Here is a 27,444-nt window from a genome sequence, read left to right as displayed (position 1 = left end):
TGAAACCGTCCTTGCGTGTTCCCAGTAACAGCCGAGCCTTATCTATTGACTGCAGTGTGTGGGGCGGCCAGACACAGGACCACGCCAGGGCCTTTTGGTGATAAACATGTCACTTTCTAACACGATGGGAAATGCAAAACCTAGTGGTTACTTATCATTGTTATATATTTACTATTTATATACAATAAATAACAAACGATGCCCTTTGTATATCCAGGAAAGCTTTGCTGTGTCGTGTTAGTCTTGCAGGAGGAGGCTCCGACAATCGGATTTTTGGCCAATCCTTCAACCGAGTGGCTTGTGGGGATGAAATCTGACACCTTGGAGAATATGGCACATACAGCGGGGTGACACTAAACACTCTGATTCAATCATCTATTATTGTACCGCCATCTGGCAGCTCTGGATATAGATGTATTATACATAACACAAAAATGTAAGGCGATATTTGGAAATAGTTCGTGTAGCTCCCATTAGCACCACCGATAACCGCGGTTGGCTACGTACGGTGCAAAGTTCTGCGCGCAATTGGATGAGGTTTGTCTGTTCATGGATGTTCTTGGAATCCAGAAACATTCAGTATTTAGGTCAGTTATTTATCCGAGTAACAGCCCCGAGGGTCTCTATTAATAAACATGTCTCCATAAGTGGTGTTTGCATTTTATTGTACAGATCAGCGCTATCTGCCCCCCCCCCCCCGCTTTGGCAATGAGTTGTAATCCTTAACACCATCCTCCCCTATATATATGTGTATTTCATCATGCATTTCTGGAATGATGTACGCAGCCGCGGAGTGTCGGCCGCTCTGACTCGCGTGAAGTGCGAGTGAACGATTTGTTGTTTCATTACCGGCAAATTCTATGGCCGCTCACTTACTTGCGCAAAACTTTGGGTCTGAACGCAGGATGGTTCTCATCTCCCCGGTGGCGGTCTTGAACCTGCAGTGGAAATTTCAAGTTTCCTAGAGTGGAGGGGCGGGGGGGGGGGCAGGGGGACACACACCGGTCACTCCGTGAGAGATCCACTGTTGATGCCCCAGGAAGTGTGTCATCCTCATCAAGTAGGGCATGTTGGGGTGGGGGGGGGCATCCGGGGCATTTGATTTGGCCGCGGTCGAGCTTTGGTGGATGGACAATTGACGGCAAAACAAAGCCACCTGAATCTGCGACTTACGAGGGTGGGGGAGGGTAGGAACAATCTCTGGGATGAGTCTTAAGTTCCCTCTCCTGCACAAAGCCCAAGATGAAATGACAGCCAGAGTCGAGGGGATAATTGAAACTGAATGGAAGAATGGAACATTGTGGGTAAGAGGAAGTGTAGGAGTGGAATGAATCACAGCTGCAATTGATGAGAGTGGGTGTTGTTCCTTTTTGTATATAAAAAAAAATCCGCCTTAAAAAAAGTGGGCTTGGGCAGGACACGTTGGGAGAAGGGATGATGATGATGATGGCCGATAATCGAGGGTAATTTCGGAGTGGGAGCCATTGGAGGGAGCACGCACGCGCGGACGTACACCGCAGAGATGGAGCAATAAAATCGTCTCGCGTGTGGGCGCGAGGTGGGTTGTCGCCATCGCAGGACTGCGAGAGACGGCGACAGCTGGGGGGGGGAACGCCTTCATCCAGCAGTGGATTGATCACGGCTGACGACACTGCCGTTGATGATTCCGTCTCTTCCCCCCGAGATTCTGCCGTCTAGCAGCAGACAGAGAATGTCAGCTGGCGCCAGCGGGGTGCTGTTTGAGCGCGCGACGCGTAGCGCCGCCGCCGCTGCGAGCGGCACGAAGGGGCCGCGTGCACACATGGCGGCTCGGACTAATGGGCTGTGACTGCTGCCGAGAGGATGCGGCCTACGTAATTGCTCGCATAATGGACAGACGTTGTCGTGCTAATGCACTGGAATTTACTTGAGTCGCTGCCGTGGGCCTTGAAGCAGAAGGAACGGGGTTGCCGCTGCTCTTCCTGCCGAGCGGTGCCGTGAATTACCAGTGCCATTGAATCGCACGTTTTGAGTACAATGCGTGGTCATTTATTGAATGCAAATAGGCTATTTTTATTCCGTTCATTTATTCATCGAAGCACTCGTGAAGATCTGAATCCATCATTGCCGTTGCCAATCGCTGCGGCTCTAAAAATAACCAAAGCTCAGCCGCGGGGGGCGAGCAATCGCTTCGCTCGTTTGAGCCGGGAGACGACTCGGTGTCGGGCACCGTCGGAGCCGTTTGGGCGTTGTCGCCTGAGCGTCTCTCCTCCCTCCGCTCGGCCGCAGGACCTCCACTCGCAGGGCGCGGTCGTGAGCTGCCTGGAGAAGGCCCTGACGGACGAGAACGAGCAGAACCAGGGTCCGCATCTCCAGGAGGAGTGCAAGAAGTCGATACTGCGCGTCGCCGAGCTTTCGTCGGACGACTTCCACCTCGACCGGCAGCTCTACTTCGCCTGCCACAGCGACCGCGAGCGCTTCTGCGAGAAGGTCGGAGCGCCCTCCCGTTCCGCACCACCACTACTCGGCGCCGCCGCCACTCAACGCCGCCACTACCGGGGGTCAAATTAATTAATACATGCAACATATGCCAAAGTAAAATAATCAATCATCGAGTGTGTGATTGGACCCATGCAATGGGGAGCATCAGGAATGTAATTAATTTGATGAATCGCTGCAGCGCTTCTTGCCCAAATAATACGATGCACTTTGAGGTGGATTGGCAGCTTAGGGGGCCAACAGTGGGTGGGAGGACTAAGTCAGCACTGCCGGGATCCTGGTTCAGGTCCGGGTTTCAGCCACCCGTGATGAAAGCAGGTTCTCCAACAGAGCGGGTCGGTGATCTCATCGCAACCGTCAATGCCAGCATATGACTCTTGTTGTGTTCATTTAAGTCCACACTAAACTGCGCCACCACTGCACCCACCCGTGCATGTCCAAGTGTTCAAGGTTTAATAATGGGCGTGCATTGTCCTTCACTTGTAAATCGTTTGTTTCGGACGCGCATTTCGGCACACGTATCGTGGCCGCGAGAATAGATTTTCAACGTCGCTTCGTCACGTGCATCGTATCAGAATCGCGTTGTCTTGTATTTGGATGCCCAGGGCAATCCATTCATAGACACCCCGCTGATTTCTAATGCCCCCTCTTAACTTTCTCCCCAACAGGAGATAGAACATTGCACAAGCGATGGCTTTAAAGTCTAACAGAGGAAAGTGCTCGAGGGTTTAATAAGTGTTCTCGAGATTGGTGGGAGATGCGTGCAATGTGGCTTTGAAAAAAATGTTTAATTGCTCTAGAATTTGAGACACCTTTATATGGATCACCCTTGCACCTTCACCGCTGCTTCTCTGTGTGCCCGCTGCAAGGTCTCGCCCGCTCGCACGCCCGCTCGGCCACGCGAGTCCACCGAGCTCGTTGCCCTGGCGCGCTAACGTCTCCCCCGTGCCGCTCCCGTTGCAGGTCACCGCCGGGGAGGGCCGCGTCTACAAGTGTCTCTTCAACCACAAGTTTGAGGATGACATGACCGACAAGGTAACGGGGGTCGTGTTTGTTCGAGATGAAAGAACTTTGCTGGTGTTTGAGCACAGGTGCCCGAGACGGATGCTCCCTCGTCGCCAAGCCGGGCTGACCATTGCGGTGCCACATGGGCCACGCGCGGCGATGCCTCTCGTCCAGCGTTAGGCTGACGAAGAGTTGTTCATTGCTCATTGACAAAACGACCATGACTAATCACGAGATAATCCCCGACACTGTCTCTGTGTGTTTGGGGAGTGAGCACATTGAATCACTCCAACCCCCTATTTATGAACCGTGGTTTTTAAACGATGATCAGTACGCCGGTAAAAAAATAAAAATTCAGAACTGAATATATCGATTCCGAAAGTTGTGGAAATCGGCGATGGCGAGTGGACCGACGGTAACGAACAGACGGCTCTGGGCACGCGGCGCTTGTGACCGGCTGGTTGCCGGCAGCCATGGTACGGCACCGCGTGGCTCTGCTTTTCATCGGTTCCCAAAAGCTGAAGGCAGCGGGAGGCCCTTCCGCCGTTGCTGGTGGAAGGAACCTCGGCTCGAGGTTGCTCTAGAGAGGGTATTTGGTTTACTCTTCCATGCTGACCAGACGATTTTTATACCTCACCACATGCAACCTGCCAATTTGCTGTACATTTTTCAGCATTGGCCTGTTTGGCTGGGCGGCATCGCGTGTGTGTGTGTTTTTTCTCTTAATAGGCTGAAAGGAAGATGTTGTATCTGCAGATTGTCTTAAATAAAGCCTCGAATTAGAGTAGACATCCCATTCCGCGTTTTCAAGTGTGCCTCCCTTGCCCTCGTACTGACGCCCTTTGGCACGGTGTTTGACATTCCGCCGTTCTCTGGCTGCAAGGGGGGGAGGGGTTAACGCAAGGGCACCCCTCGGTGTGCTGACGCTGCTTTTACATTCACCGCACGCGCCCTCTGCCCCAAACTTGCCGAAATTACCCACCGGGGTGAGCGTGCATCACCGATCGCGTGAGTGCGGCCGTGCGTGATCGCCTTAATTCCCCTGCCGGACGGGAATCGTCGTCACGGCGGCTTGGGTGGCCCCCGGGGGGGGGTCGGCCCGGCCGTCTGGTCTCTCCCAGCGCCGTAGGGGCCTCCCGCTGCATCCTAATCATCCGACGCGCACGCCTCAACCCTGCCGAGCAGTTCCCCTGGTTGGCACGGAGGCCCTGGAAAATAGGGGAAGGGTGGAGAGTGAAATTGAGAAGAAAGCTCAAGATGGGGCTGATGGAGAGAGTTGGAGCCACTCAATTGCCACTGGCCAGAGGGTTCACGAGAGTGAGGGATAGAGGGTGACCAGAGTCGCGCTGCAACGGTCAGAGTGCGCCACTCGCCGTCAGAAGGTTGCGAGCTAAAATCCCACTGGGGAAACCAACTTGGATGGATCAATATTCGTTAGTTTACTGGCCTTTATCGATCCATTGTTGGATGAAACTCCACCCCACGCTTTGTCAGTCTTGGGGGGGGTTGGTTGCCCAGGACCGTTTCAGATCTTGCCTTTTCTGCATCAGAGGGAATCAAACTCAAATCGCCACGTTCGTATTGCAGTGCGCGAACTACTGGCACACTTCATCATGTTTTTTTTAGGATCTCTAAAATGAAAAACACTTTGTAGTAATGGAACAGTGGCTTGTCCTTAAGATAGGAATGATAAATGTATGCCAAAAGAGAGAACTGACAGACCTGTTGTTCCCCTTTGGCAAGGGTACGGTCCTTCTCAGTATAAAAGTGAGCGTGCGATGTTTGTTCAATAAATACCGCCCACTGCCAACGGTCCGCTTGTCTCCGAACTTAAGCGCAGATTATCGTGCCGGTGTGAAACCCAGGCAGGATTTACGTGAAGCCTGGCAAGTGAGACGGCTTGGCTGACGAGACTCGGGCACCTCTGGCACTCGCCACGAATCGGGAAGGCGACAAATCGTGTTGTGACCCTTCCTTGGAGGCAGAGCTCGCGACTACACGCCACACACCGTGCGTGCGGGGAGTTTGTCGTTGCCTTCTTTCCTGTGGATTAATAGCGGCGGATTAAAGAAATGCCGCTGCAGATTTGTTGTCCACTCGGTTGCCTTTTCGGAAGCGGGAGTGGATGGGCGACAGCAGCAGCGCGGAGTGTTTTACGACGCTGTCGATGGTTTGGGATTCGTGGGCCGCACCACTCGCGGGCCGCCGAATCTTTGATGGGTGCCATTTGTACATCGGGTGGCCGCATTGGCCATGCCCGGTCCTGATTCGGTTGGTCAACCATTGGCGGCGTGGAGGGTTGAAACCGGGAGGTTCGACGGTAGGGTCCTGTATGAGGTGGTAGACTCACTGAGGCCGTGGTATCGTGGAATTGCCACCCGCCCTCTCATGTGCTGTGCCGGCCTACCTAGGTGCTCGCTGCTAACAGCACTTGCCCCAACAGTCTGTGAAGGCTACATGGGAGATGTTTGTCTTGTTGTGCGTCGCAGTGCCGAGTGGCGCTCACCATGCGGCAGAAGCTCATTACCCAGGACTACAAGGTGAGCTACTCGCTGGCGAAGGCGTGCCGTGCCGACCTCAAGAAGTTCCGCTGCACGGGGGAGAACCTTCCGCGGGCTCGCGAGGCCCGCCTCTCCTACTTGCTGCTCTGCCTCGAGTCTGCGGTGCACAAAGGTGCGTGGGGGTCTCTGTGCCGGCCGGTCGACGTCCGTGTTCGTGCGGCGATGGTGTGCGCGCGAGCCTGTGTGGGGAAAAGGCGGCCGGGCGTGTTGCTGGCCACCCACCCCCTCGTGTGCCGTTCCGGCCTTCATAGGTACTTGCTATAACAGCACTTGCCCCAACAGTCTATTCAGGCTATACGGGGGGGATATTTGTGTCAGGCACAGTAGGGAGCACAGCTGGTGCATTTCTCAGTCATCTCAGTCAGTCAATCCATGGCACCTGGATCTGTCCCGTGACCCCCTGTCAGCGAGCCTTCAACACTTCACGTGGCCTCAAAGTGAACCTGGCCTGGCACGCGCCGTGGTGACGTCACCGTCACTTAGTGGCAAATGGCGGTTGTATTGGTATTGATTTGTGTAATGCTGCTTAAGGGGAGCGGTGGCGCAGCGGTTGGCGCCACTGCGCTACGAACCCAGCGAGCCAAGTTCGATTCCCTGTCACGGCCAACACCACTCTGAACGAGTGCTGGGCCTCCCCTAGGCCGACTCGGCCTCAAATGAGTATCCTGGTGCGATGTGTAAACATCACCACGAGGGAGGCAAAGGCAGTTGGGCTTAGTGCTGGCCAGCCACCCCCTTCTCTCCTGGGCTTTCATCGGTACTTACAAACAGAATCTGAATATTTATATTTAAGTCTGTTGAGTCTACGGGGATCTTCATCCGCTTCAGGCAGCTGGCAACTGACCGCAGCGCGTGACCCCTTGCCATTAAAGTGGATTAAGTGTCATGGCGGAGCAGCAGAGCATTTTTCACTTGTCACAAAGATTCTTTGTTTAAGTTCAGTGGCCACCCTGATCAACATTGCGAGTGTGTTAACTATAAATAGAGTAGACCCTTCGTGCCAGCGCCACGGTCCAAATTTTCCGAACTAGTTCATTACTTAGTCGGTGAAATGCCGCGTAGCAACATCACCCTTTATTGGTGTACTGACGCCCTCTTGCAGGCATGTGCTGCGTTCCCTTCATGCCGTACAGGGACAGCTGTCGCCATGAATTCCCCATGGCTACACAGCAGCAGGACAATAGAATGGTTGACAAGGCCTGTGATGTGAGACCCTTATCGTTGTATTAATTACGTAATATATTCATTGCCGCCGTTGTCTCCGTCCCTTTTGCCGCGACCGACCATCGGCGCAGGGCGGCAGGTGAGCAGCGACTGCCAGGCCGAGATGCTCGACTTCCGGAGGATGCTCATGGAGGACTTCTCGCTGAGCCCCGAGATCATGCTCAGCTGCCGCGGCGAGATCGACAGCCGCTGCTCGGGCCTGCACCGCAAGGGCCGCACGCTGCACTGCCTGATGCGCGCCGTGCGCGGGGAGGACGGCAAGGCGCCGCTCGGCCAGAGCTGCCAGACCGCCGTGAGTGTCACCGCAGGCCCTGTGACGCCCGCCTTCCCTCCCTCCCTCCCTCGCCCTCCTCCGTCCGCCTTCCTCGCTCGCGCTGCCTTCAGCATCGCCGTTGCGGCACCACGGGGGTTCGGTTGGCAGCCGCCCCCCCAAGCCGCTTTGCGGGCGGACACCAGTTCAGCCTTGCTGCACTTCTCCCCAAAGAAGCCCCGGAGCGTCGCCTTGATGCGAGGGTGGCCGAGCTTCCCCCTACTGTAGGTCCCCCCCCGCCCCACCTCCCATTATTTTAAGGCAATATTATTTCCCCTTTCCAAATTATATGCCAACGTCGTTATTTGACATTGTCATGATGTGAAGAATTCTCCATTTGGTACTGGTACCTTGAGTGCGGACCTGAAAAAATATATATCAAAGATCTACTTCTGAGATCCGTCTTTGGAGGCCTCGATATCCATACTAGGCAATACCAAAACGAGTGTCGCTCGTCCGCGATACTGTCAATAAAATATTAAAAGCTGGCTTTTTCAAAAGCAAGCAAATTGCTTGTCGTGAAATATAGTGAAGCCGCGTTGGAAGCTCATATTTTACGTCTCTGGGACAGCTGTAAATACCTTGGAGTAAGTTCAAATCCTCGTCTGTGTCCACTCGTGGTTGGCACCCCCACCACTCGTGTTTTGTTTCCATGGATTGTCCGTCAAGTTCGCGTCTCGTACGTTGCGAGTCAAGCCGCCGCCCGTCCTGACCACGCCGGGATGATCGACGCCGCTGCCTTCCCCGCAAAATCACTGCCCCCCCCCCCCCCCACCGTGTGCACCAACAGCTCCAAGAGCTGGTTCAGGAGGCAAACCCCGGAGCGGACTACCGCATCGACCGGGCGCTCAACGAGGCGTGCGAGTCCGTCATCCAGACGGCGTGCAAACACATCCGCAACGGGGACCCCATGTGAGCCGCTTGCCTTGTCCCTGGCGCCCCCACGCGAGTTGCTCATGCCAGCGATGGTCTCCCTCGTCGTTGTGCTTAATACCTCGTGGCCCTGCTCGCCAGTCGGGCCTGGTGGTGGTGTGGCATTGGGCTCGTGGTTGTGGTTGTTGAGTGGTCACGGTTTGGAGTGTGGTGGTGGTGTTGGTTGGTTATGGTTTTGAGTGGTGGTGATGTCATGTTGTGATGTATATGGGTGGTGTAGGTGTAGATGGTGGTGGTAGATGAGTGGTGGTGATAAGAGTAATCTTTAAAGTTGCTGTGGGTATATTGAAGTATGTATGTTGAACTTTTTTGCACCGTACGTAGCCGACCATGAAATGAGTACCACTTTGTGTCAAAGTTGGCAGTTGTTGTTTGTCAGAATTTAGCCACCAGCATGAGAAAGGGGAATTTGCTATCCTGGCTCTGCCTGTGAAGACAGATTGGCACTGTCCCATTGCGCGTCCGAGGAAGACACACTGATTTCTCGACCGTCTTCATTGATAATGGTGTGATTATTGGGAAGCGGTCGTTTTAAACAGCCCTAAACGCATTCTAAAGGAAGTCGAGCTGGTCTCGCCAGCAATGCGAATGGTGCCCCTCTCTGCTTCGCTTGCACAGGATCCTCTCCTGCCTGATGGAGCACCTGTACACCGACCACATGGTGGAGGACTGTGAGCAGAAACTCCTGGAGCTGCAGTACTTCATCTCCAGAGACTGGAAGTAAGGCGATCGCAATGCCCTCTCACGGCTGTGTGGCGGTTGAACCACAACTCCCGTGCCCAACCTCCTGACTGTCCTCGCTGAGCTTCGCAAGGTGCGGTGTCCATGCCTGGGACTCGTTGGCGAATGGACCCCCGGCCCACCGAGTCTCCTATGGGACTCGTTTAAGGGCCCCAGCCCCTCCTCCCCGTGGATGCCCCGGGAGCTGCTGCCCTGGCTAGAGATCTAAATACGCAATCGGCAATGCCGCTTGCTACCCTCTCACGAGCCTCTCGACTACCAACTGCTCTCCTGTCCCATCACGACGTCATAGACGCGCAAGGTTTCTCATTGGGCTCTTGACAACCTCTCTAACCACTGTTGCCGCATCTGCAGTTTGATTGGGGTCAGATTCCCGACACGGCCCAAACGCATCGAATTGGTGCTGTGCCCCTCTGTTGATAATCGCAACGTCGGCACATTGCGTACGTTGCTGCAGTTTGCTCTGTCCAGATTTGTTCGTTAACTGGTGGTGCCGATTTGTTGTTCGGCACGATGGGAGCTTCTCCCCCAGCGCGTGGAAGAAACCCCGGACATCGTACCGAACAACACGCGGCACAACCCGGAAACACAGCGGAATCTGGCTGTCGCTGCCTAAGTGGCTGGCCGGTCGGTACGGTGGTCTGCATGCCCGTCGGTCGGTCCACCGCTCACGCTGACCGTTGGTGCCGGGCGCGCGTCACAGGCTGGACCCCATCCTATACCGGCACTGCCAGGGCGACGCGGCGCGTCTTTGCCACACGGTGGGCTGGAACGACACCTCCGAGACCCTGCCGCCCGGGGCCGTGTTCTCCTGCCTCTACCGGCACGCGCACCGCACCGAGTCTCAGGGCCGCCGGGTGTGTGGTGGAGCATGCACTGGCACGCACGCACCACCTACACACCTACACACACACACCGCACTTACACACGCGCACACACCGCACCTACTCGCACACTGCACATACGCTCGCACACACACTCGCACCTACACACACCGCACCCACACACACACCACATGGCCAACTTACTAATGAAGCACACTAGCTCATGCCAAGCTTGCGTGTTGATACACCACGCCCGCTCACACAAACGCTACTTCAGTTACTCGCACACCACACTTACTCTTACACTACTCCAGCTCGTACAACGCCCGCTCACTAACACACCGGCACCTGCTCACGCATCGCACTCGCTCGCTGACGCGCGCTCTTTGCCACCCCCACACCGTCTCGTACGTCACCCTTCGCTCGCTCACCACACCGCATCGCCGTCACGGCGACGGGGCGGTCGGCTTGGGCTGAAGCAGCGCGTGAGCAGGATGGATTGTGGCACCACGCGGGGGCCGTGGGGGGGGATGGGCAACCGCGTTGGCGAGGGCCGGCAGGACGTGGCTGCTGCCGACGATTGACGCACCGGCGTGCGCTGGCGTGTGTGCTCCCTCCTGCCGACGATTGACGCTCCGGCGTGCGCTGGCGTGTGTGCTCCCTCCCCCGCAGTTGTCCCGCGACTGTAAGCACGAGGTGCGCCGCATCCTGCAGCAGCGTGCCCTGGACGTGCACCTGAACCCCGAGCTGCAGGAGAGCTGCCTGGCCGACCTGGGCAAGTGGTGCTCTGAGAAGCCGGGCAAGGTGCGCGAGTGAAAGAGAGCGTGGCACGCGTTAGCTCAGGCTCGTGGCCAGCCGAGCGCGTTGGCCGATTTGGCCAAGAGTGGTAAAGGTGCGGCCCCGCAATAGCTCGCTCACGGGACTGCCGGCAGAACGGCCTCCACTCGAGGCACCTCTCTAGAGAGACCTGCTCGAGGCTGTTGCTGGCCAGATATGTTGGAAGGGGTGGGAGCATCCACACTTTACCCCACGCGACCTGCCATCCCGCTAACTTCTGGGTGGACCTAGGCAGGGAAGCTTAAGAAAGGTGCACCTTTTATTCTCAACTGGTGATCGAATCGTATCGACGACTCAGTCCAGCGTGCGGACCGTCACACCGCTGTGTGGAAGGGGCAGCGGCAGCGCCTGCCTCCCCCTGTGGGGCCGTCAAACAAACGAGACGCAGGCCAAATTAAAAGGGTCCATTGATGACGAACCTAATGATGAATCATCGTAATTCGAATTAACGTATTTGAGGGTACACCTGTACCTGTACCCTGAAATGATTCAATATACTTTGTCAAGTATGCTGCTGTGGCTGTAGTGATGAGCGCACTGGATGTGGATTCCAAAAGTTACCCATCCGATATGATCTCCCGGTGTGGCAGTTTACATCCTCCCGCCTCTGTCCACCCAGTCGTATAGACGTGAATACCGCAGCTAGTCTGTTGGGTGTGGTTGGGTAACGTGTGGGTCACTGGCACATCTTCGGAGATGTCTCGCCAGCGTAGAAGAGTCGACGCCTCCGATGAAGGCCTCCGCTAGCAGTGGCACCAATAAGCAATTTCAGGGCTGTGCCTTTGCCTCGTACTGTGTCGAGTAGTCCAGCGAAGAGCATTCTGGGAAGGCCTACAGTTGACTACAGATGCTTGGACGCAAACCCACAGTATTATTAGAGACGTCCACGTCCCCCAGTACCCCCCACTAGCTCGACTCGGTGAGTCAAGCTCGCGCTGCTCAGCCTACGTCATCCACATGGATTTGACCTAACTAATGGATTTGCCGATTTTAAATTAATTATCGCACAGTGACCTAATCAAGGGCGACTGATTGAAGGTACATTCAATTAGTTGAGTTGATATCCCAAGCGTGCTGCATGGCTTACCCTGCTATGTATGGATGAGTGGATGAGTGATCGAGGCGTTGATGGGGTGTGTGTCTGTGTCTTTGTATGCATGGGGAGCGGTAGTATAGTTGCGAGCGCACTACACAACGGATCCGACGACCTGAATTTCCATTCCCACTCACAGCCAACATCGGTGATGAATATCTGAACTGGTTACCTGAGGGATCTTCACCTTTGTCCTCGTGCTGTGCAGGAGCTGGAATGCCTGCAGGACAAGCTGGACGAGCTGCTGAAGCCGTGCAAGGACATTGTGACCAACCTCACGGAGATGGAGTCCGAGGTGTGTTACATTCCCCCTCTCCCGCCTCCTCCTCTCCTCGTCCCGCCGTTTCTAACACCGGCAGCAAAGCGAGAGCTGCTCTCGCTGTGACCACCGCAGCCATCGTCCCAACGTACCCACGGGTGAGAATTCCCCTGACCTTTCCGCGTTGAGAAAACACCTTTGAGTTGAGCGAAAGTCCTACACGTTTCACTGGGTGCCGGGAGAAAGCTGGCTTTGATCAACCTAAGCGGTCAGGTGACTCGGGGTAAGGGGGGTGCGGGGTTTGGGGTCGGGTAGGTGTTCACTGTTGGAGCACTGAGCTCTCTTTGTTGACTTTTAAGTTCCTGGGTTCAAGCCCGAGTCTGAGCGTCGACCACCGTTGGTGAGTGCGGGTTAATCGCCACGTTGTTCACGCTCGCGTCTCCTTCACCCGTGGAAACTTACACGGGCCGCTATCGTGCCAGTGTGTCCGTACAACCCAAACAATGGGCCCATATAGTAGTAAACCACTGAAGCGAGAGCGCTCCCTCAACGGAGGAGGAATATAAAACTGCACAAACTCTCTCACCTTGTCCTGGCTAACAAGCCTCGACATTGGCATCTGGCTCCTGGACGTATCGCTGCCATCATGCACAAGAGTAGAACAGTTCTTGGTCTCGGCCTGGTCAACAAGCGCCACCAAAAAGGCAACGCTGAAAGTTGCGGGTTTTCGGTTAATGCCGCATATCTTTCACCCATGTTGGCGAATTATTTTTGTGACTTCAAAACTGACAATCGCGTTACAGGGCATAAAGACGAGAGCCTTCTGTTATGGCGTGAGAGCAGGAGTGAAATGCCTCTGTCCTCCGGGACGATGCCTTGCTCACTGTGTGAGACATCAACGCCACATGTTTCATGAGACAGAATCGGGGATTGTAAAGACATCGGCTCATTCCTGGTTGAACTGTCCATAAAACGCTTATCCGTTGTACAACGGTGTTGCAAATAAGCACCTATATACGTGTGGCCTCTTAAGGAAGCATGTGGTGGTGTCATTTTTTTTCTAAAATGTGGCGATTCTCATTGAATTTTTGCGCAAGGTTCGCGGCTTCATTATCGAGTAGTAACGACGTAACGGTTCGCGGATTAACATTGATTGTTACACTCGTGGTGCACGTGCTGAATAATGCAAATTAGAATGTATTATTCCGGATTTGTAACCGTATGCCACTTTGGGAAAATATACCACGATGGATTCTGCTTTCGCCGCAAGGACAGGAAGAAAAATATTGATTGGTGAATTAAATCACGAGTCGCGGCATCGTGCCATTGCATCGAGCATCGGTCGGATGAATTGTTACATCACTGTTGTACGGTTCAGACACTTTGTTTTATTGTTGCTGCTGCTGCTGCAGGACATTGAGATTGAAGCGCTGCTCATGAGGGCGTGCGAGCCCATCATTCAGGCGTACTGCCACGTGAGTGCACGCGCACGCACGCACGCACGCGTCCCCGCCACGCCACCATCGTGTGCAGTGTTTAACAGGCTGTCGGGCCACGTTCTGTCAGCGAGCAGCCATGAAGGGCGACGCAGCAACCGAGGGGGTGTTGTGGCCAGCACTACGCCCCCAACCGCCTTTGTCTCCCCAGTGCTGGTGTTCGTACGCCGCATCTGATTTCCATGATGCAGCACAGTCTTTAAACTACTTGTCACCCTGTAGTTTTTAGTTGTGGTGGGTACCGTACAAGTCTTCGTTGTTAGTCACTTAATTGCACCACTATGTATGAGCGGCTCGTTGGGCTGTTGGCAAAGTTCCCATGTTATTTGTGGCCTTGTTTTAAATGCAGTGGCCTTTATTGAGATCTTGAACAGGTTTTAGCCCAGTTCACCATCTGGAGATGAATCTAGATTTGAAGTTTTCGTGACTGCAGGGATCCATATTCTTTGGTTCTTTCGGTAAAGTCACGTAGATATAAAATAAAATAAATTAAATCACAACGTTTCGGGCGCAACACCAAGCGTCCATCATCAGGTGGAACAACCCCAGCAAGAAACAACTACAGTTGTTTCTTGGTGTGGTTGTTGAAACAACTACAGTTGTTTATTGCTGTGGTTGTTCCACCTGATGACAGACGCTTACATCTGGGGATGTTTGTCAAGGCTGCTACTTTCCGTTAAAATGGCTGCGAACCACTCTTTCGATGTCAATGCATGGAGGTCGATGGACATGCTGATGTACTAAATTTATAAACCATTGCATAGTCAAAAACATAAACGTTTAATGAAATATAATTGCTCTTCTTGAGGTTTTGTTTATTTTTTATTGCATTTTTGCTGTTGAGATTAAAAAAAATTACGTTATAGTTTTATGTAGCGCCATGCATGTAAACTTACAAAATAGCTGACGAACCACACAATGCTGGGAAGGCAGCCAGGCAGTAAGCCAGTGCAAGCAATTTCCCTAGCTCTGCAGTCCTATATATAACGCACGTGCGAGAGGACACCACTCCATCCCATACAGAAGCGATAGATGATATTAGCTCGTACGTTGCTGGACTGCCTTCTACTGGCAAGCCAGGGTATGGCTCCTCCTTGACGCCCACGGGTGAAGGGAATGATACCACACTTGCACGATCCACCAACCCAACGCTCGCTGTCTCCACAGTGCTGGATTACAGGCCACTTGCGTGGCCACCAATGCCCCGAGTTTAAAATGCCGTACAGGAGAATTCCTATTTCCCGCGTTCGTTGTTGCCGTGGCTTTTAATTGAGGCGCCTTCATTCTCGGCTTCCTGCAGACCGTTGCGGATGACAAGGGTGAAACGGACGACCTGATGGAATGCTTGGTGGAGAACAAGCATCAAAAAGAAATCAACGAAAAGTGCTACATCGGCATTACGCATTTCCAGCTGGTATGGGTTTTTAGTATTCTTTTTTTAATAACCCACACAGCGCGAGTTGATTATTTTACTGACGACCAGCACCGGACGCCTTGTGCTCAGCTGTGTGTGTGCCGCTTGTGTCAACCGCTCTGCAGATCCAGATGAAGGATTTCCGATTTTCGTTCAAGTTCAAGACGGCCTGCAAGGAAGACGTTCTCAAGCTGTGTCCGAACATACGGAGAAAGTGAGGCCAAATGCAACACGTGTGCGTGTGCTTGAGCGGGGAGTGGTGGTGCAGCAGTTAGCGCGCTGCGCTACGAACACAGCGACCCGAGTTTGATTTCCGCTCACGGCCAACATCTGTGATGATAATTTGGACCGGTCCTGAGCCTCCCCTAGGTCGACTCGGTACCTTGTGGTGCAGTGTGTAAACATCGGCACTCGAGAGACGAAGGCAGGCGGGCGTGGGGGCGGTGCTTGTCTGCCACGGCGATTCTGAGACGAGAGAGTAAAACCTCCACATTACTCTGGCGGGGTCCAGTCTGCGTCCGCTCACGGCGATGGTTGTTGTGTTCCAGGTCGGACGTGGTGTTTTGCCTGAGCAGCATGGTGCGCAACGACACGCTGCTGGAGAGCAAGGACCAGCGCGTGTCCGTCAAGTGCCGCAAGCAACTGCGCGTCGAGGAGCTCGAGATGGTGAGACGGTGGCGCCTCCACGTGCGCTGCGTCGGAGGCGCGACGTGAATCACAAACGATGACGACCCCGACGACGATGACGATGACGATGACCCCGACGCCGGGAGAGTGTGAGAGTTTTGTTTTCCCCCCGCGGTGGTGGAGCCGCTGCCCCTCCCTCGTCCCAGCGGGGGTCCGCACAGGAGTCGGCGACGCCGCCGTCCTGCGTCTACGAATGTCCGGACGGCGAACGTGGCCGCTGTGACCGCGAGGGTCGGTCCTGCCGTGATGCCCCGATGGCGCGATTCCGCGGTGCACCGCACGCTCGCGACCGTTTGAGTTGATGGATCTGGAGGGTGGCCGTGCGTGTTGTTCAGAGAGACCGGCCCCGGCTGCAGGGAATGCGGCATTTTCACCGCTACCCCTGGGTCGCGAGAGAAGATGTTTACACGCGGAGACACTCAGACTTTTGACTTGAAATTCACCCCCGCCCCCCAGGGGTACAAATGGGTACAGCACGATGTGTCGGATCGGCAAGGTCGCGTTTGGTGGGGTTAAGCGTGGGCAGGGGCGGAGCCAGGATTTCAGGCCGGGGTGACATTCAACAATTTTTTATTTCAAGAATGATTAGAGAGTCAGGCTGTTGAACTAGACGCCATCGGTTGGCGACACACTCTGACAATGCAGTTGCACGGAGTCCGCCAGACCGAGTGTCGTACACTTATACGCAGAATGTCACCCCCCCTGTCACCCCCCTGGCTCCGCCCCTGAGCGTGGGTACACCCAAATATTCCAAGGCGTCTGGTGGCGGGAGGCCCTTGCGCGAGTGAGCGGTTACAGGGCCCCCGCTGTGTTTACTCCGTGTGCCAACTTGGCGCGCGCGCTACCGTTGAGGTGTTAGCGTTGTCAATGAGCTACCGTGTTAGCGTTGTCAATGAGCTACCGTGTTAGCGTTGTCAATGAGCTACCGTTGAGGTGTTAGCGTTGTCAATGAGCTACCGTGTTAGCGTTGTCAATGAGCTACCGTGTTAGCGTTGTCAATGAGCTACCGTTGAGGTGTTAGCATTGTCAATGAGCTACCATTGAGGTGTTAGCGTTGTCAATGAGCTACCATTGAGGTGTTAGCGTTGTCAATGAGCTACCGTGTTAGCGTTGTCAATGAGCTACCGTTGAGGTGTTAGCATTGTCAATGAGCTACCGTTGAGGTGTTAGCGTTGTCAGTGGGCTACCGTTGAGGTGTTAGCGCTGTCAATGAGCTACCGTTGAGGTGTTAGCGCAATCAATGAGCTACCGTTGAGGTGTTAGCGTTGTCAATGAGCTACCGTTGAGGTGTTAGCGTTGTAAATGAGCTACCGTTGAGGTGTTAGCGTTGTCAATGAGCTACCATTGAGGTGTTAGCGTTGTCAATGAACCACCGTGTTAGCGTTGTCAATGAGCTACCGTTGAGGTGTTAGCGTTGTCAATGAGCTACCGTTGAGGTGTTAGCGCTGTCAATGAGCTACCGTTGAGGTGTTAGCGTTGTAAACGCGCGTCATCTCTGCCTGCTTGCCCTCACAGACGGAGGACCTGCGGCTCGACCCGGAACTGAGTGAAACTTGTGAGCCTGACATCAAGAAGTTCTGCAAAGAGGCCTCCTTTGGGAATGCTCAGGTACGGGCAGAGCAAGGCAGGGCGGGACGAGTTCGCAGGGGCAGAGTGAGAAACAGCTTTTAAAGATAACCTTGAATGTTTGTATTCTTCTTCTTTGGTTCTTTCGGTAAAGTCACGTAGAATGAGAATAAAATAATAAAATAAAACAAAAACATTCTCACGACGTTTCGGCCACAACACAAGTGGCCTTCTTCAGGTGAAAGGAACAAACCTGTCGTCCCTGCCAAACACTGTTGTTTTAGGAAGAAACTGTTAGGAGCGGACGGCTGTCATAGCGGGGGGCGAATCGCGCTCCGAGTTTTCGCTGCGTCGCTCATGCTGGAATTTTAGGTGGCGATGCCGCTGCGTTTTTAATTACAAATCACCCCATATCCGACTCGACTATCTAAACATTACATTTTACCAGGTGAGGCCCACTGAGCTGTATTGCTTCTTTTAAGGGACCTGACCACAAATGATAGCTCAACGAAGTGACTCATGTGAAATTTCTAGCAGCCAAATACTCAAAATGTGGAGGGAAAACCTGGAGAACTGGATAAAAATCCACGTTGCCACAGGGAGAGAGACACGCAAACTCCAAATATACAGCAGCAGGCATCAGGGTTGGGATCGAACCCACGACCTCATGTACACCAGGCGAGGTAGTTAACATCTCCTAGCCACCGTGATGATGATGAGAGAGAGAAAGAGACACGCAAACTCCAAATATACAGCAGCAGGCGTCAGGGTCGGGATCGAACCCACGACCTCCTTGTACACCAGGCGAGGTAGTTAGCATCCAACCACAGTGGCGCCCTGACTGCCTTACGCTGGCCTGTGCCCACCCCCCCCACCCTTCACCACTCCCAGGTGCTCGAGTGCCTGAAGGACAAGCGGAAAAACCTCAGCCCCAAGTGCCACGAGAAGATCTTCAAGCGTGAGGAGCAGGAGATGTCTGATCCCGAGATGGACTACACGCTCATGCGGGTTTGCAAGCAGATGATCAAGGTATGGAAGGTCCAGTGCCTTTTCCACTGCACAACACATCCGCGCCAGGGCCGTGCCAAGCCGCGTCCTGTCTGACGTCGCGCCCAACGGATGTGGCGTCAGCCCCGCCCCCTGGCCCTGCTTGCCTTCAAACCAGATTCGGATGTCTTGTGAGGCCCGCGTATCGCGGTTTGGGTCTGGCTCAGCACAGCGAATAGCCAGCGGTAACCACCCGGACGCAGCACGAGGGACCCCGTGCTGGCTCTGCTCGGATGTGCCAGTGGAAAAGGGGGTATAAGTGGCTGGACCAGTGCCTTGTGAAAATAAGGGTGCCTGATCGGCACCGATCAGAGTGAAGTCTGGGTTCAGATTCGTGTGTGTGGTGTGGTTTCACTGTGTCCTGTAGCGCTGGTCTGAGGTGCTACATAAACGAGGGCGATTTGCGTGAACCGATCTCGTATGTCGTATACGAATTAAAAATAACGCATTCTCTCGCGCGTGCAGAACTTGATGCGTGTGTCGTGAGCGGAAGAATCGTGAAGTGTGTGTCGTGACGCTGGGGGGGGGGGAGTTTGGATGTCCCACTTTGCTTTGCCTCCACAGCGCTTCTGCTCCGAGTCGGACCCTCGCGACATCATGCAGTGCCTGAAGCAGAACAAGCACAGCGAGGTCATGGACCCCAAGTGCAAGCAGATGATCACCAAGCGGCAGATCGTGCAGTACTCAGGTGGGGGTTGGGGGCTGGAGGTGGTGAGGGGGGTCCACTCGATAGCGGGCGTCGGGGCACTCATCCCCTTGCCCGGCGACAATGCGATGACCACCGATGTCAACGTCACGATTAGATTCCTTCATCGCTTTTTAGCTCTTTATTTATTTTTGTTCTGACACGGAGATACAGTGGTCCCTCGGTTTACGATATCATCGAGTAACGATCCGCCTCCCACAGGGTCCCATTGTTTCTATTGACGATACATTTTCGATTAACAATATGTTTACGATTTCGCACGGCCGCCAATTTTGGCCAATCGGAGCGCTTCTAAGTGAACTCGGCTGACCTCGGCCAATCAGCGTTTTGAGAGCAAACTGGCTGCTAGCTTTTCAGTATTTGATATGCTAGCCATTAACATGTATTTCCTAAACTCTATTAACGATAATTTCGATCAACGATGGTTTTCGGGAACCAATTAATATTGTTAACCGAGAGTCCGCTGTATAAACAGCAATGTTTCTACTTCATGTGGAGGTTGGTGAGTGAGCGAGCGAGTCGGTGGACACTTTCAGGAGTAAATCCGTTCCGCTACTCGCCAGAGAAAAACAACCCCGTCCATTTCGCACAAAGACGTTTTCTTTTCATTCCCCCAGACTATCGGCTGAACCCCATCCTCAAGAAGTCGTGCAAAGGAGACATCCCCAAGTTCTGCAAGGCTGTGCTGGAACAGGAGAAGAACGACGAGGAGTTGGAAGGAAAGGTCATCTCGTGCCTCAAGCTCAAATACGGCAAACAGGTTGGGCCAGCCGGGGGGTTTAATTAATTGCTTGACCAAGCGGTGAATGTACGCTTGTACGCGCGCTCGTACGCTTCGGTAGCTTCAACCCTACGAATGAATAACCCTCATTGTCATCAACGTTACCTAGCAGTTGCCGTAATGGTGATGTTACTGCAACCATAACGTTGGCAACGCGTGGAGGTTTGAGCGCTGTCCCCGGTTTGTTTCACCAGAGATCCACTTTGACTGTTGATGACAAACTGTGTTTGCATAGCTTACGATGTGTAAAGGCAGTGTTGGCTTCTGCGACTTGTGCTTGATTTGTCAATGTAATACAACGGTCGATCAATGATGATGGCGATGTTGTTTAAAATGAGACTTTAATATCTCTGCGAGCGTGATGAAGCTAATCGTATCCACGGGACGCGCATTCACTATCCGCAATCTGGAGCAGGAGTGGGCCTGCTAATGACGGTGTCAGGTTTTACATTTGCACTAAGTGGCGGGCCCCCACAGTGCCCTTCGTGTTGCACCGTGAGGCTCCAGCAGTAATTACCCATCAACCCTTCGGAACCCGCAGGGCGCCTTTGCCTGGCTCATTAGCAGATAGACGACTAAGTGTAAATTGAAGCGAGCGTGTTTCACATGTGTCATATAGATAGCTTTGTGCACGCTTGGCTTTAATGAATAGTGAGGGTGCCCTAACGTAGGTGGTGTGGTGTGCGTTTGCGTGTGGAGCAGTGGTGTAGCGGTTAACGCGCTGCGCTACGAACCCGGGGTCCAGAGTTTGATTCCCGCTCACGGCCAACACAAGTGACGATTATCTGAATTGATCCTGGGCCTCCCCCTAGATCGACTCGGCCTCAAACGAGTACCTGGTGCGGTGTGTAAACATCGCCATTGGGGAGACAAAGGCGGCCGGCCGTAGTGCTGGCCACTCACCCCCTCGTGTGGCGTTCCGGCCTTCATAGGTGCTACTCGCTAACAGCGTTTGCTCTTACAGTCTGTTACGACTTTACCCGGGGGATCTTTGTTTTGTTTTTGTGTTGCACAGCGTATGTCCATGGACTGTGAGGACCAGATCCGCCTTGCCATCCAGGAGTCTGCTATGGACTACCGCCTGGACCCTCAGTTGCAAATGCACTGCGGCGACGACGTGAGTTTCGGCTTGACACTGGCGCGCACGCACACCCACCCACGTGTATCGAGGACATACATTTCTATATCAGTGGCACCGTGTTAATTAGCGCGCTGCACTCCAGTCACTGGAGTTCGATTCCCAGCCGTGGTTAAAACTAGAGGAGAGCGACGTCTGAGGTGGTCCTGGACTTCCCTCGTCACAAACGCGCACGTGCCAGTTACGGTGAAACGGCGTCCATGATTGACAACGGTGCGGGGGGAGGAGGTGGAGGGTGGGGGGGTTGGGGGGGGGGGCCTTCATCCAGCAGTAGAGAGACGGAGGGCGGCGCTCAGCGAGCCGTGCTCGTGACTCTGTGTCCCAGATTTCGAAGCTGTGCGCCGACGAGGCTGCGGCGCAGGAGCAGGCGGGGCAGGTGGAGGAGTGCCTCAAGATCAACCTGCCCAAGATCAAGAGCGAAGGCTGCCGCACGGTACGGCGTCGGTTCCCACGTTGCCACACCCGCCAGACCCTACCCGGCCGTGCACCGGCCGCGTTGACCTCCCGCGTTGACCTCCCGCGTTGACCTCCCGCGTTGACCTCCCGTGTTGACCTCCCGCTTTGACCTCCCGCGTTGACCTCCCGCGTTGCACGCCAACAACCGGCACCCTGCGTTCCGCACACCGCCCAGGCGGTGGGCTGGGCTCCATCTGCTCGCTGCTATCCTGCCGATTGCTGCGGTGCGGGTTTTAGCCGTAGAGTACACACCACCCGATGTCGTTCAACACGCGTGGGCGATTGTGTGCCGATGTTGCGGTCAAAAGTTGTCGTATTCTGAAGAAAACAAAAAATCGATTGGGATTACGCACAGCAACGTCGCCTTCTACTGAGAGACTACCGCAGATCTGTAAAACGACGCCTTCGTGATAGCCTTGCGCCATAAGAATGTCGCGAATACCAAATGTACTTCGGTATTATTATTATTAATCGTACGTTGCTGACAAGCTGCGCCCCGCTGTGACGCGCAGGAGGTCTTCAACATCCTGCAGGAGAGCAAGGCGGACGTGTTCGTCGACCCCGTGCTGCACACGGCCTGCTCGCTCGACCTCAAGCACTACTGCGGGGGCGTGGCGCCCGGGGAGGGCAAGCGTAAGTTCCTACCCCCTCCCCTCCCCCCCCCCGAGCCGGACCCCGGACAGGACCGTGCACTTGCGGTGCCCTACGGGACACTGACCCTGTGACCGACTGTCCTTTTGATTTACTGTTTCACTCCAATTTGGCTTTTGGTGTCGTTGTTGTGACGCCTTTTTCTCCACCTGTCTCTTATGCCGAGGGGCTGCGAAGATTGGTGGGTGGCGAGTGTTGGTGGGTTGGTGGGTGGGTGGCGAGGGTTGGTGGGTTGGTGGGTGGGTGGCGAGGGTTGGTGGGTGCGTTAGTACGCTTCCCTACAAACCCGGTGATCCGAGTTCGATTCCCACTCACGGCCACCAACACCAGTGACGAATATCGGAATTGGTCCTGGGCCTCCCCTAGGTCTACTCCACCTCAAATGAGTACCTGGTGCGATGTGTGAAATTAACATCGGCACTGGAGAGATCAAGGCGGAAGGGCATGGTGCTGGCCACCATTCACCTCGCCAGCCATGCCGGCCTTCATAGGTGCACTTGTCCCTACAGTCTGTTAAGGCTATGCGGGTTGTCTTTGTCTTTGTAGAGATGTCATGTTTACTCGAATCACTGGATGACAAGACAGTCCGTCTGCAGCCCGAGTGCAAGAAGCGGCTGGTCGACCGCAAGGAGATGTGGGAGTATGCAGCCAAGGTAAGCATTGCCTGTGACGGCCAATACAAACGCTAATTACGGATGTCTCTCGCCATGATGTCGTCATGGCCAGCACATTGGTCCAGAGGTCACCGATTCAGCCTCCCGGCCCGACGCTTGAACCAATGGACAAAGTTTCTGCATTCAACCCCGCCTGGGGATCGACGGTATCATCGGGTACACCTCGTTGGTCGATCAGCGGTTGGGGTAAAGTACGAGTACCCCCAGCTCATCCAAGACTTCTGACCAGCGTGGAAGAGTAGACCAAAATACCTTTCCAGAGGAAGCGACGGCCGCCTGAGCGATTGTTGTTGTTGTTGTGTCTCCTGCCGCGGGCCGCCAGGTGGTGCCTCCCGACAGCTTGGGGGAGCTTGCCAAGACGGTCTACGACTCCCCGTCGCGCACGTACTTCCTGATCGTCATCCTCGCCACCATCTGCGTGCTCTTTGCCTTCGGCCTGCTGTGCGGCCGCATCACCAAGCGCGTGGCGCGCGATGTCAAGGACAGGTAGAACGCCAGCCAGCCAGCCAGCTCGCTCGCCCAGACCAGTCAACGATCCTACGCCACGCGTTTGTTGCGTCGATACACGCCAGCGATGTGCGTGCGTTTGTTCTCCTTTTTCTGACTCTTTCGTTGTCTACTGCGGTCTCTTCCTTCCTCTTTCCACTGCCGCTGTCTGTTGCTCCTCTCGTTTTCTGCTATCGCGCTCTCACTGTGTCCGTCTAACTTTAACTTGCTTGCTCGAAGTCTTGCAACACTGTCGCTCAGAGTTGTCACCTCTCTCTCTCTCTCTCATCTCCTGGGTTCCTTTCTCTTCCGAGCCTCTCTTATTTTTGCGAGCTCCTGGTTTTTTTGTTGTTGTACTGCGATAGTCTTTGAGCGTCTCCACATAGCCCCCCCTTCATATCACAGCGCACATTCCCATCAGCACTCAGACCGTAGATCCAAGACAATTCTTGGATGGGCGTCTTGTTTCGATAACTGTGAGCGGTTTGCAGGTATCTAGCCGGCGGAGTCGTGTTCTTAACTCAAGCTCTGTCTCTGTGTTTATCTCGTGGACTGATTGTTAAAAGTGTCACGCTCTTGACGACACAATTAATTGACTTCATCCGAAATACTTTTTTTTATTTTTATTTGTTTATTTGCCCTTGAAACTGAGAATGGAGATTTGTAACGGAAATGCTGTTTGCGTCTCCCAACCTTTCCCATGCAGTGTGCATGTGGTGACATTGTAGCCAAGCAAAGCTGCGCTTTCATTTTTGTTTGAAGAATTCCCTATTCTTCAGAAACAATCTGCAAATCCGGAGCTCTACGTCGCTACATACTTTTCAATCGTGCGCAATTGAAGCGCAAATAGTGTTAGACGTCACGTTTTTAATCCACCGCTGGATACAAATTGCTGTTGACGTTGTCAGGAGGTGAAAGCGCCATCGTCTTGGTTGAGCTCGTTTGAGTCGAGCGTGTTGGTTTTCATGTTCTTGTTTTCCTTGGTTACTCGCAAGAGTTGGTCTTTCAAAAGTGACAGATAGTTGCGAGTGTAATTCCGCCTAGGAGTTGGGCGGGTTGGCTTGATTGTCGCGCTGGATCTTCAAACGCCTCGCCGGGTTGTGCGTGGCGTTGGCGTTGCTCGTTACGTGAACGTGACAACGAAACGCGAAACGTCGAAACGTCAAATCGCCGTGTACGGAGTGTTGGTCGATGGACACGTTCCCCGTGTGTCCCAACAGTTGAGATTCCCAGCGTAAGATTATTCAATCTTCGGATTCCCACGTATTTTTTTTTGGGGGGGGGGGGGGGGGGGGGCGGGCATTTAAATACATTAGCGAGCAATACATTTTTCAACTTCGTTCAATTAAATTGGCCGAACGAATGGACCCCCCTCCCACTCCCCCCCTGCGAGTTACGTAGCCTGCGGTTGTGTCGTTGCAAGCATATAATCATTCTCCAATTGTGTCTCGTGCCCTTGGTGTTCAACACAAACGGATTTGTCCATCAACCTTACAGAGAGCCAGTGGTTACATTTTTTTAGGTGGAACTCAGCTTATCGTATTGGGAACCATTCTTGTGTGTGTGTGTACATATAAAAGCAAAAATATCATTAGCTGTCAACCCTATAATCTTAAGCCATTCAAACCCAGTTAAGCGAGAAACGGTCTAGTTACTGATCATTTAGTTTCAGGGCACAAATGTACAAACGGGTGTATTTAATTCTAAGAAATGTGGTCAAAAAGGTTCTGTTGGGATACAATAATATTATTACTGTTATTTTTAATGGCCAGGTGTGAATTTAATAAAGTAATGCGGTTTGTTTGGGAACGAGCAGTCGTCCTTTGGCTTTTTTCTCATAATACGATCGCTCTGAACCACGCACAGAATCTGCTGTGCATCCCCCGCCCCATCGAGTTCGTGGGTCTCCCCCTATAATCAATCGAACCACTGCCCGGAAGCACAAGCGGACGACGTGGAGGTGCATCGGTGACGTCGCGAACCCGCGCCGTCCGCTTAAAGCGCGTCGGGCCGGTGCAGAGCCCCTCTCTCTCGCTCTCTCTCTCTCGGTGTCCGCGTTGCCACGAGCTGCTAGGGCTGTAACGACGCGGAGGTGACTGTGGCGCGCACGGTCTACAAAGGTCCGGGGCTGCAGCAAGGGAGGGGGGAGGGAGAGATGGTTGTGGCTCCTCCGTCCCGCCTGCACCGCAGTCACCTTCCCAACGATTACATTTGCGTAGTTAGTAGTAGTAGTAGCCTCGCTAAGGGGTTGCGTCAGGAGGTGCAAAAATGTGCGAAGAGTTCATTCTCGCTAATGCTGTGACCCCTCGCCTGATCGGTGACGGCATGCGTGCCCGGGTACACGTCGGGTTGAATTGGCGACAGCGAATCGAGCGTTTGTCGGCGTCGAGCGTCTCATCGACCGTTGGGGGGGCGGCTTGTCACAAATCGAGCGGCGTTGGAATCGGCGTCGTTCCGGCGACATCGCCGCCGCCGCCGCCCTCCACTCGGCAACGTGCGGAAGCTCTCTCCGATGTGCTTCTGGTGTTGCCCCCGCTGTACGTTGTCTCGTCGTTTCGCTTCGCGTGCTGGAGAAAAAGCTCCCCGGCACGTGGAAACGAAACGTCGGACGTAGCGCCGGAAGGCGCTCGGCGCGACCCGAACACGCTTCGGGAGAGCCGCACGGCACAACCGCAAAAGCCTGTTGCGGCGGCGGCGGCGGCGGCGCCAATAGCCGTGGTGGCGAGCAGCTTCCGTGCGGGAAATGCCAGTCTTCCCAGATCGCGATCGCGTTCCTGCTCCTCTCCCAAGGGAGCCGCGTTGCACCACCGCCTCGTCGGTCAACTGGAGCTCAATGGTGGTACCCCTTTTTCCACTGGCACGTGAGCCGAGCACAAGGCCCCGGTGACGCGGCTGGTTTTCCACCGGCTTTCCATGCCGTGCCGAGCCAGAACCAAACCACGATACGCCGGACTTGCAAGACGTGTGAATCTGGCTCCGTTGCAAGTCGGGCCAGGGGCTAACGCTAATGGCACGTTTACTGCGTGCCACGTAGGTCCGGTACACTGCGAGGGCACGCGCAGCGTCGCTGCATCCCCCAGTCGCATCTCAACCCGTTCATTACATGCACCATCAGTAGCGTACCGCTTGGCTCTGCTTCGTTGGAAAAATTCATTTCTGGCAACCACCTAAGCGGCGCTCCGGGCTCGCGCAGCGCACGGCCCTGGCACGCTCTCGGTGGTGCAGTGGAACAGAGGCACCCGCCGCAGGGCAGCGCTCGTGCTCGCACTCTCCCGTTGGCACCGCGCGCCACCGCGTCCGGCAACTCCCGGCGACGCGCAGTGGCGTGCGCGCTTGTTGGCGGGCGTCCACCGCGCTCCCCAGTCAGTCTCGCATCGCCCCCCTCCACCCCCAAAAAATAAATGGTCTGAGCCGCGATAATGCATCTTATGCACCACCTTCCCTACCACCACAGAAATGCTGTTGTTACCCTGAATGTAAGAAACAAGCTATTTGGCTGAATTAAGGCACTCTGTGGTACTGTGAACCTTTAGCTTTTGAATGCTTGCAGCATAAAGATACTTTGTTTTCCAGAGTGATGATAATGAATTTAGAGTGATCTTAATGGAGATATCTTTAATTTTTCAATATTTTGTAGCAACCACGTATTATTACGTGGTCACAATTTGCTATTTAATGCGTGATTTTTTAAATATATATATAAACCCTCCACCCACCACTCTCGCCTCCACTCGTTGATTCCTAATCATTCAAAGTAGGAATGCTTTCCAATCTGGGAATTCTGGAATTTTATACTGGCTTGGTAAAGCGGTCTGGGTACGGAGAGGGCTCTCAAGCGGAAGTGTAATTTTCGGCTGAATGCTGAACGTTGGTCTGTTTCGTTTGTTATTTTTCACGTCTCGATTCGGTGTGCGTGTGCTCGCTCGGTTGTTTACTATGATTTCGGGGTGGGGGGGGGTATATCGGATGGGGGACGGGTTGGACACAAATTATATTCAACGTGGGGGAGGGGGGGCAGTCGTTGACAATTATTTTTTGCATGACTCAGCTGTGAAATAAAAAAAAAAGAATCTCTGG

At 54.1% G+C, this 27,444-nt stretch overlaps 1 protein-coding gene across 1 annotated transcript in view; it reads left to right on the top strand.

Annotated features, from left to right (window-relative positions):
- The window catches only part of GLG1 (golgi glycoprotein 1), a 59,243-nt gene extending 34,067 nt beyond the window's left edge, over window positions 1-25,176 (top strand). Inside the window, exons 5-26 of the mRNA XM_032974514.2 lie at window positions 2,269-2,469; window positions 3,442-3,513; window positions 5,973-6,156; window positions 7,340-7,560; window positions 8,369-8,490; window positions 9,130-9,231; window positions 9,956-10,109; window positions 10,749-10,880; window positions 12,215-12,301; window positions 13,678-13,740; window positions 15,062-15,175; window positions 15,301-15,389; window positions 15,724-15,841; window positions 17,378-17,470; window positions 18,320-18,457; window positions 19,040-19,163; window positions 19,799-19,941; window positions 20,978-21,079; window positions 21,426-21,533; window positions 22,069-22,189; window positions 22,754-22,860; window positions 23,204-25,176. Of these exons, the coding sequence (XP_032830405.1) occupies window positions 2,269-2,469; window positions 3,442-3,513; window positions 5,973-6,156; window positions 7,340-7,560; window positions 8,369-8,490; window positions 9,130-9,231; window positions 9,956-10,109; window positions 10,749-10,880; window positions 12,215-12,301; window positions 13,678-13,740; window positions 15,062-15,175; window positions 15,301-15,389; window positions 15,724-15,841; window positions 17,378-17,470; window positions 18,320-18,457; window positions 19,040-19,163; window positions 19,799-19,941; window positions 20,978-21,079; window positions 21,426-21,533; window positions 22,069-22,189; window positions 22,754-22,860; window positions 23,204-23,371 (2,763 nt within the window). The 3' untranslated portion in view covers window positions 23,372-25,176. The remainder of the gene's footprint in view (window positions 1-2,268; window positions 2,470-3,441; window positions 3,514-5,972; window positions 6,157-7,339; window positions 7,561-8,368; window positions 8,491-9,129; window positions 9,232-9,955; window positions 10,110-10,748; window positions 10,881-12,214; window positions 12,302-13,677; window positions 13,741-15,061; window positions 15,176-15,300; window positions 15,390-15,723; window positions 15,842-17,377; window positions 17,471-18,319; window positions 18,458-19,039; window positions 19,164-19,798; window positions 19,942-20,977; window positions 21,080-21,425; window positions 21,534-22,068; window positions 22,190-22,753; window positions 22,861-23,203) is intronic.
- Window positions 25,177-27,444: the final 2,268 nt, after the last annotated feature.

This window comes from Petromyzon marinus, chromosome 54 (genome assembly GCF_048934315.1).
Source record: "Petromyzon marinus isolate PM22_M1 ecotype Great Lakes invasive population chromosome 54, UKy_Petmar_22M1.pri1.0, whole genome shotgun sequence".
NCBI classification, from domain to species: Eukaryota; Metazoa; Chordata; class Hyperoartia; order Petromyzontiformes; family Petromyzontidae; genus Petromyzon; species Petromyzon marinus.
The sequence above is the reverse complement of the archived record's forward strand: the minus strand, read 5'-3'. Positions and strand labels throughout refer to the sequence as shown.